The 9,526-nt window shown below is 41.7% G+C and overlaps 1 protein-coding gene across 1 annotated transcript in view; it reads left to right on the top strand.

Moving 5' to 3' along the window:
- The window catches only part of mcu (mitochondrial calcium uniporter), a 126,769-nt gene that overhangs the window by 97,926 nt on the left and 19,317 nt on the right, over positions 1 to 9,526 (top strand). The window contains exon 3 of the mRNA XM_017694072.2: positions 6,610 to 6,673. Within this exon, the coding sequence (XP_017549561.1) occupies positions 6,610 to 6,673 (64 nt within the window). The remainder of the gene's footprint in view (positions 1 to 6,609; positions 6,674 to 9,526) is intronic.

Genomic DNA, 9,526 nt, shown 5'->3' with positions numbered 1-9,526 from the left:
TCAGATCGCAAGACCTGCACTTTTTTTATTATAGCCCACAAAAATATAGTTCTTAAAGGTTCTTAAAGATGGTTCCTTAGTAAATGAACCATGAACACTGAGACCCATAGTGTAGTGGGTAACACCGCTGCCTTCTATGCTGTAGACTGGGGTTCAATCCTCTACTTAGATAAGCACCTTACGCTATACCAATAAGAGTCCTTGGGCAACCTACCTGTGTAAATTGATCAAATTGTAAGTCGGTCTGAATAAAAGTATCTGCCAAAGGCCGTAAATGAGATGGTTCTTCAGATTGGAGAACGTGTTGTATGTGGTTCTGTAAAGCATCAAAAAGGCTTGTGCTGTTGTTGATAGATCATTTTTGTATTATAGAGAACTCTTTTGAAAAGGTTCCATGAAGAACCATATAAAACACATTCTCCATCAGTCTAAAGAACCATTTTACCAAGGGAAGAACTTATGCATGAAAATTGGTTGCTGAGTCCATATGGTTCTACATAGAACCCTTAAAGAACCATCGTTATTAAGTGTGTACTTTAGCAATTTTCCTCAAACCATTCAACCCTACTATGGAACATGGCCCAGCGTTTAGTGTCCATGTGCAGAACTCCGGTTCTGTGCTCTGTTGTGCTGAAAGCCGTGAGTGAATGCTGACATGTCTCACTGCAGAGAGAGCAGCTCGTTAACTTCATCACTAATTAATATCGGTCCTCTCCTGAAATCCGCAGTCAACAGCTCTCCTCCTCCACAACACACACCTTCACCAGACTCTCACACACCTACACACCATCCTTTATACCTTTAGACCATCTGTCAATAATCCTGCTCCACTGTGCTGCTGCTCTGACTGGCTGAGACACAGAGGGTCTGAGTCTTTACTGACCTGTGTGGAGCTGATCCAGGTGTCTGTGCTACGCCAGGTGGAAGTGAAAGGGTCCCCTGGTGCACATCCCAGAGTCCAGATGGGACATTAAAGGCTTTTACACCATATGCATGATTGATTCGTGAGTTTTGAGACGTGAATAAATGAACTCTATATATCTTGCACAGGAAATCCAATTGGTAGGTGGTGAAAAAGGAGCCCTTGATTTTCCTTCTGTTCAGTTTTTGTGAAATTTCACATGATACGATCTTACTCAGCTGCTCATGGTTGCCTCTTGTGTTGACATGGCAAGAAGCAAGATGATAGATTGGTGCATCCCAATAAAAAGAGCCCAGGTTTTTGCTTCGACACAAGCAGCGCAATGCAGAAAGAAACATCAAAAATGATTTATAAAAAGTTGGTGGTGGTGGTGGTGGTGGTGGTGCTGCTGCTGCTGTAGTTGTTGTTGGTGGTGCTCCTGATGCGGTTACTGCTGCTGTTGTTGTTGTTGCCTTTGTTGGTGTTAGTGGTAGTGCTTCTGCTGTTGCTGCTGTCTTTTTTGCTGCTGCTGTAGTTGTTGTTGGTGCTGCGGCTGTTCTTGCTGTATTTGTTTTTGTGATGATGCTGCGGCTGTTGTTCCTTCTGTTGCTGCTGTTGTTGTTGCTGCTGTTGCTGTTATTGTTGGTGCTGGTGCTGCTGTAGTCGTTGCTGTTATTGTTGGTGCTGCTGCTTTTGTTGCTGCTGTAGTTGTTGCTGCTGTTGCTGGTGCTGCTATAGTTGTTGCTGCTGCTGTTGATGCTGTAGCTGTTGTTGCTGCTGCTGCTGTTGTTGCTACTGCTGTAGTTGTTGGTGCTGGTGCTGCTGTAGTTGTTGCTGCTGCTGTTGCTGTTGGTGCTGGTGCTGCTGTTGTTGTTGGTGCTGGTGCTGCTGTAGATGTTACTGCTGCTTTTGTTGTTGATGCTGCTGTTGTTGGTGCTGTTGCTGTAGTTGTTGATGCTGGTGCTGCTGTAGTTGTTGCTGTTACTATTGTTGTTGGTTCTGGTGCTGCTGTAGTTGTTGCTGTTGTTGGTGCTGGTGCTGCTGTAGTTGTTACTGCTGCTTTTGTTGTTGCTGCTGCTGTTGTTGCTGCTGTTGTTGGTGCTGGTGCTGCTGTAGTTGTTGCTGTTGTTGGTGCTGCTGTAGTTGTTGCTGTTGTTGCTGCTGGTGTTGCTGCTGCTGTTGCTGCTGTAGTTAGTGCTGGTGCTGCTGTGGTTGTTACTGCTGCTGCTGTAGTTGTTGCTGTTACTATTGTTGTTGGTGCTGGTGCTGCTGTAGTTGTTGCTGTTGCTGCTGTAGTTGTTGCTGTTGTTGGTGCTGCTGTAGTTGTTGCTGTTGTTGCTGCTGGTGTTGCTGCTGCTGTTGCTGCTGTAGTTAGTGCTGGTGCTGCTGTGGTTGTTACTGCTGCTGCTGTAGTTGTTACTGCTGCTGTTGCTGTAGTTGTAGTTGGTGCTGCTGCTGTTGTTGTTGCTGCTGCTGTTGTTGGTGCTGGTGCTGCTGTAGTTGTTGCTGTTACTATTGTTGTTGGTGCTGGTGCTGCTGTAGTTGTTGCTGTTGCTGCTGTAGTTGTTGCTGTTGTTGGTGCTGGTGCTGCTGTAGTTGTTGCTGTTGTTGGTGCTGCTGCTGTAGTTGTTGCTGTTGTTGGTGCTGCTGCTGCTGTAGTGGTTGCTGTCGTTGTTGCTGATCGTGGTGCTGCTGTAGTTGTTGCTGTTGCTGCTGTGATATTCATGCTTAGATTCATATGAACTCTGAGTTCACACAATGAAAATAATGTTTTTAAATGATTTAAATTGTTACACAAATTCTGGTTAAGACTATTTTGTCCACTTGTAGTTGTAACAGCAATCCCTGCTTTTTAAATGGAAAAATATAAAAAAAAAACCCCACAAAATAATGTGATCATCACAATGAATGATATAAATTATTTGACAGCCTTATTATTATTGAAAACTCTATCATGCTGTCATGCTGTAGTTGAGTCTATAAGAATTATTTAAGCTGTTTGAGTTCATTTGTGTCCATCTACTTGTGATTCACTGATATCCATAATATGAAAATCCATATCATGAGACAGTCACATTCACTTTTATACTGATAGACAATCCACCCCTAATGAAGTCATTTATCTTAGTCACTCACAGAGCTTTGCCAGGAGGCATCACACAAGCGTTGTGTACTTTCAGCGCTTCAGGTTGGTTTGTTCAAAGCGTGGTGTGTAGCTGCGTGTGAGGTTGAGTGGGCAGTTGCAGACCTATTTAAAGCAGATGTTTGGTTGCTGGTGAAACAGCTTGGAAGCGATAACCACAACTAAGCTGCTTTTTCCTGCTGATCAGTGGAGCAGTCCTGAGAATATAAGTAAATATATTGTAAAACTGGGTCACAGGGTTTTAACTGGTTTTCCACATCAGTCACAACTCTTTTATACAAACCTTCAGTCTTAGAATTTGGTTGCATTTTCTGCTTCATAATCCAGGTAATTATAAACATGTCCAGTGATGTTTGAGGTCTGGACTTTGGGGTGGTCAGTCTGTTGTTCAGCTTCTTTGTTTGATGTGCCCGTCTCCTTTTGTCAGTGAGGTTCTTCTCGATCAGCTACACATCCTTTCAGACCCACAGCGCTGAGTCGTCTTCTCACAGTGGAAGGATGGACAGAAACACCTGTGGATGTTTTCAGATCTGAAGCAGCTTGATTTTCTCCTCTCTCTCAGAGATGGAAGCTTTAAGTGCTGTTTATCTGATGGGGGCAGTTTTGGTGTCTACCAGGTCTTCCAGGTGGTTGTTTTGAATAATTTCCTTTGTAGCTTTTAATCAGCTTTTGAACTCCAGTTTTTCCCTTATTTTCTTGTGAGTTTCTCCTTCCTTGTGCAAGTTATAGATTATTTTATATCTAATCTCCTCAGAAACATCTCTCTTCGTGTTAGAGTGGCAGTAGGTGTGCAAAAGTAAAGAGTGGACAAATTATATACTTAATAGATTTGATATTAAACTCAATGTTAGAGACGTTTTTGTGTATTTTTTTGTTCGTGTTTGTTTTTTTCTAGTGTTGAAAATTATACTTGTACCTTAATAACCATTTTGAATAGAAATCGAATGAACAGAAGGTGGTCTCTTAATTTTGTACAATACTGTATGTATAAGCTGTGTGTGTGTGTGTTTGTTTGTGTGTGTGTGTGTGTGTGTGGCCTTATTCTGCTACATTTGGCTTCGTGTGAACTGATAGGGGGCTCCTCCTTTGAATTCCCAGACATTCCTCTCCTTGTTAGCATCCTCTCTCTTTCGCTCTCTCTCTTTCGCTCTCTCTCTCTCGCTCTCTCTCTCTCTTGTTCTCGCTCTCTGTCTCTCTCTCTCTCCCTCTCTCCTTCTCTTTCTCAAGCTCTCTCTCTCGCTCTCTCTTTCTCTCTCTCTCTCTCTCTCTCTCTCTCTCTCTCTCTCTTTCTCTCTCTCTCTCTCTCTCTCTCTCTCCCTCTCCTTCTCTCTCTCAAGCTCTCTCTCTCGCCCTCTTATTCTCTCTCGCTCTCTCTTATTCTCTCTCTCTCTCGCTCTCTCTTGCTGTCTGTCTGTACAGCTCAGTGGAAAACGTGATGTGTTTTCCTTCTATTCACTGTGGTTCCCACCTGGATTCCTTTTAACAGAACAAAAACATCAGAATGGCAAAATTGTGTGTAATAGTGTAGATGAATGGGGGATGAAACATGATGTTTTCCCACGTGCCCCTCCCATGATCTCTCTCTCTCTCTCTGTCTCTCTCTTTCTGCTCTTGTTCTTACCCCCCTTCATTTTTCTCCCCCTCCTCTTCTTCATCCTCACCATTCTTTTTCCCTGACTCAACAGGAATCCTCTGACAGTAATTTACTGTCTTCACTGCAACAAACAGCCAGCCCTATTTGAAGTCCCTCCCAATTCAGCAGCACTATGGAGCTATTAATAAACACATTAGCAGCAATATTATTACTGACTGGTGCACAATTGTACAAGTATAAAGGGCCATGTCTGTTTACTGGGCGTTTATTCCTCTCAAAAATCCTTGCTTTTGTTCATGGGCTGTTCTAAATATAGGTTGGCTAAATAGATGTGTGCTGTTCTTCATAGTTTCCGTGGTCAAACTGCCTGTGTTTGTATGTGCACATTCTCATGTGGGCCATGTCTGCAATAAGGCTTTGAGCAGTATTAGGAAAAATTTGCTCTTGAGGGAAATCCACAGCACTGTAACCACACACACACACGCCATAACAGCTTGAGTGAGGGAATGCCCATCTGCAGACTCATTCTCCACAGACGACAAGCTCAGACACGACGTGGAAACTCTCTGAGACTCACGGGCAGTCTCAGTGTGAGAATGAGTCCGGTTTAATTGGTCACATGAATGCACTGTAGGCCTGTCATCATGAAATATTATCTTATTAAATAATTGCCATATAAATAATTGTGCACTCTCACTGGCTGTGTTTACATGCAAAGAGTTTTGCCAATCCAATTAAATACATTCTGATTCTAGATTTAGACTGAGTTGTTCATGCTCTCTGCACTCAACAGTCTGATGAAAAATCTCTGTTTACATGCTGACTACAAATAATCCGATCCAAAATGATGCACATGCATAGAGAGCTACTTAGTATAGATGTTACTATGACAACCAGCATTGCGGGACTCCAGTCAGAGTGAGATGAGCAGCAGTGAGCAGTGCTTGTGTTTTCAATGACTTTAAAACAATAACACACTAAGCGGCTAAATGCTAAATATGGTGGCAAAAAACAACCCAAACCGCAACACTGGAAGAGTGTCGATGCTGGATGACTTACACATCTCTTCACATCTCTTTTCGATGTGGTGTGAAGCCCGTATCAATGTCAATTCCAAACGATGGTGCGTTTTCAAAACAGACAGGAGGGAATATATGTTGCATAGTTGTTGTTTTAAGTATAATTCAATAGAATGAATTTGAGGATTCAGTAATTGGGTCAAATTAGGAAAAAAAGCTTAATTTAGCTGTTAGCCTCGTCTTTAGGTCCCAAAAAAAGGGGAAAATGTAGGCGCTGTTTTGTTATTAAATTTCTGTGAGTTCGATTCCAACAAGGCTCTTGTTACTGAGGGAGCTCAGCGAATTATAGAAGCTGATTCACTCTGGAATTGTTACTTGGCACACTTGTAAAAACTGAAATCATCTTTTTGGTAATCACTCAGATTACATCCCCTCCTCAGACAATACTAATCCAGCTCCAATAGGGCTTAAGTTAGCTAACCAATCTGACTTCTTTCTGTAACACTATTTGTCATTAGACGTCACATTGGATGACTTTAAATGAATAACCAGAATAAACATATCTTAGAGCCAGGATTAGTTCATAGTTTAGACACTGAGCTGTGAGTTGCGTCTTCCACAAAGTTTAATCCGGATCTTTTTAAGCATCAGGAATGAAATAAAAACATCTTCACCCTCCAGATAATCAGGACAGCATGTGTCCAGCATTATAATTAGGACTAATTTGCTGCTGCCATCATTTGCACTGTGAGTTTGTTCTGAGGAGTTCTTCCTTTGTTTCTGATTGGCCGAGAGGAGCATAGACAAAATTTTGTGGTTAGCTTTAATTGCTATCAGCTCAAATGAATGTGATCAAGTAATTTTCACAATAATTGTGACAGGCCTAATGCTGTGCTATAATTTCATTTGTAAATCAGCTGACAAAAACCCTCATGTGTTTCTCCCTCCACAGGGCTGGAAGGGGACTCCCACATGGCAGGCTCAGAGACTGCTGTGCTCACCTGCTGCTTCAGAAGGTAAGAGAAAGTCCATTTGTGCATGTGTGAATCAGATTCAGGCATAAAAATGAGTTTCCGCCCTCAGTGAGTCTGTCTGCTCTGCGCTTCTGGGTTACCACACTGTGACAGGCTGAATCAGACTGAAGGGCAGGAAAACACTACGCTTGCCTAAACATCCAGCTCACGCTCAGTTGCTAGTTCACTTCAGCCCTGCTTCATTTTCAATTTAGCCAGTTAACTAATGATAAGTGCCTTGGTTACGTTAACAGCAGCACTAATGCTTTGGAGTACACTCTCATTCGCCCACTCGGGGGCTTAATTGTGCTGCTTTTGGCAGGCAGATTGTTGTCTTATTAGCAGAAATTAGCAGGGAAGTAAACACCAGTGGCTTCAAAGAGAAAGACCTCCTTTAAACATGTGTCGCCTGAAAACGTGTTCAGCAATAGAGTAACGTGGACTTCAGTAAGTGGCAGCATGCTGCCCAATGAAAAGAAAGCTACTGCAGTGCCTCAGCATCTCAGCCAAACTCTTTAACCCAGTCATGCAAAACAGGCATGAATGTACTAGCCTACATAGTTTATCGCGTGGGCTGACTTACGAGCACAAGCATATTTACATTGTTCATATTTGCTCCAGTGTTTATCTATGAATGAATGAAGCTGGTAGTAAATTATGCAGTCAGCGCTCATGTAACACAAGACTATTTTGGATTGTGTTCAGTTTTACCTAGAAATGAACTGTTTTATGTGTGCGTGAAGAGCTTGTTTTTTCCTTTTAAACAAAAGAGCTTTTGTAGTATATAAACAACAGTTCACACCTCAATCTAAATAAATCATCAAAAAAGTCTTTTTTATAATTTTTTATAAAGCTCCCAAAACAGCCCATTTATAATTCTTTCAGTGTGTTCACACACACTCAATAATCCGATAACCGTAGAAAATCAGATTTTGTCGGTAATCCGATCAACATTTTATATGTTCTTGAATAATCAGGTAATGCGGAAACTCTGGGTCTACATGAGTCAGAGAGTAATTTGATTTCTGCTTTGAAACTGGCCAATAAACTCCCAGAAGACGTGATGTAAAGACAGTGTAAAACTCAAACATCATGCCGCAGCTTTGTTTGTCAAAAATTGCACCAGTTTACCTGAATATATTAACATGCATCATCTAGAAGATGAAGAATATTTACATCCTTCATTTTATCAAGCATGTACTTGGCTTCAGCGTCGCACTCCAGAAGTGCTTTGCTGCGTCTCGCAGTGGCACCGATCGCTTGTTTCCGGTACCGCAGTCTGTTTTCACGCAGCTCAGACTGAGAAATCTGAAAGAAATCAGAGTAAGAGTCACATGCACTGAGAAATCTGATTACTGAGCTAAAATCCAGCCTCTTTATTAGATTTCAGAAATTCAGAAATCAAGACCTTACTCTGATCTAAGAAATCAGAGTGTGCTGTTTTACGACGATTTAAACAATCAGATAATTGCAGAAATCCTCGTCCTTTCACATTTCGATTTCCATGGGAATGGCTTATCTAGACTTAATGAATTACTTACTTGATAAACTGCTCTGCACGCCAACCAATCAGCATTCAGTAGCAGTAATACTAGCACCCTACTCCCCAAAACCAGGTGAATTGTCTTGGTGGTTTTAATTAAATAAATCCTTCTGTGATCAGAAGCTATTTCAACTTTTTGTTTTTAGCCATCACCCCCATTTACTGAGGACTCGCTGGTGAGGACTCGCTGCCGTTTTGCAGTCATGTTTTTAATAGAACTGGGGAAACTGGAAGAGGCCAGGTTTCTTATGAACTGGCTCTGGTACAACTTCACTTAGCTAGCTGGCTATTTAGCATGGTGCAGGCTAGCGACAACAGAAAGACGGGCACTACACCAAGTTTACAGTCAGACAAAGCAATTATTCACAAATGGTATGTATGTTATGCTCAAACTTCTCAAAAATACTCTTTGCATTGCAAAGCTTGCATAGCTAGGTGATTAGCTCATTGAGGCTAACCTCCTGAGAGCGATCACTCACTCTCCAGTTGAATTATCCACAACCACGTAAAGAGAATATTGAGGTTATGAAATGAATGTTTATTAGCTTGCTGATGTATAAGGTTTGGTCTATTTTACTGGTGCATTGAACCCATACACTCTTAAAAAGGATGTATGGAGGTTCTTCAAGGGTTCCTTTGTGAAGAAAATGGTTCTGTTTAGAACTTTTTATTTAGCATAGGATCCTTCCATGCTTAACTGTTCATTCCTCTATAAAATCAGTCTATAAAATCCATTTATGGTAATGAAGCTGAAAAAAACAGCCCATTTTTGAATTCATTGTTTGGTGAAATCGTTCATCTGAGGGTTTCTTAAACATTATGCAGGAACAGATGAGCTGGGTTTCTGGTAATAGGCATCTATACGTACGTCTCCTGTGCTCTCTATGTTACAAATATAGGAGCTGAGATTGCAGAGCTGAGACCCTTCTTGTTTAAAAGACAGTTTGGAATATGGTCATGAAATGAACCAAGACATAAACCCACACAAGCCCTTAGTATTTCTTAATACATCAGAAGTATTTTTATAGTGCCTTGTGGGTAATGTATTTCTAGTTTTACCATTTTTGAATGGAGTGATACTGAACATGCTGGCTGGCTGGGTCACGGATCAGATTGCACTTTAGTACTGTGGGAGCACATTAACAGCGTCTGCTTAGAGCGAAATAAAAGTTGCCCAGAATTTAGTGAGCAGGCTGCACTGAAAGACAGCAGTGCCGCAGAGTGGGTTTAGCATTGGATTTTAATAGCAGTGCCATTAAAACAGAAACCAGCCTTTAGAGGCAGCCATAGGAGAGAGAATGAAGGAAAAAGGA

The sequence above is a fragment of the Pygocentrus nattereri genome, chromosome 5 (genome assembly GCF_015220715.1).
Source record: "Pygocentrus nattereri isolate fPygNat1 chromosome 5, fPygNat1.pri, whole genome shotgun sequence".
In the NCBI taxonomy this organism is placed as follows: domain Eukaryota; kingdom Metazoa; phylum Chordata; class Actinopteri; order Characiformes; family Serrasalmidae; genus Pygocentrus; species Pygocentrus nattereri.
The sequence above is the reverse complement of the archived record's forward strand: the minus strand, read 5'-3'. Positions and strand labels throughout refer to the sequence as shown.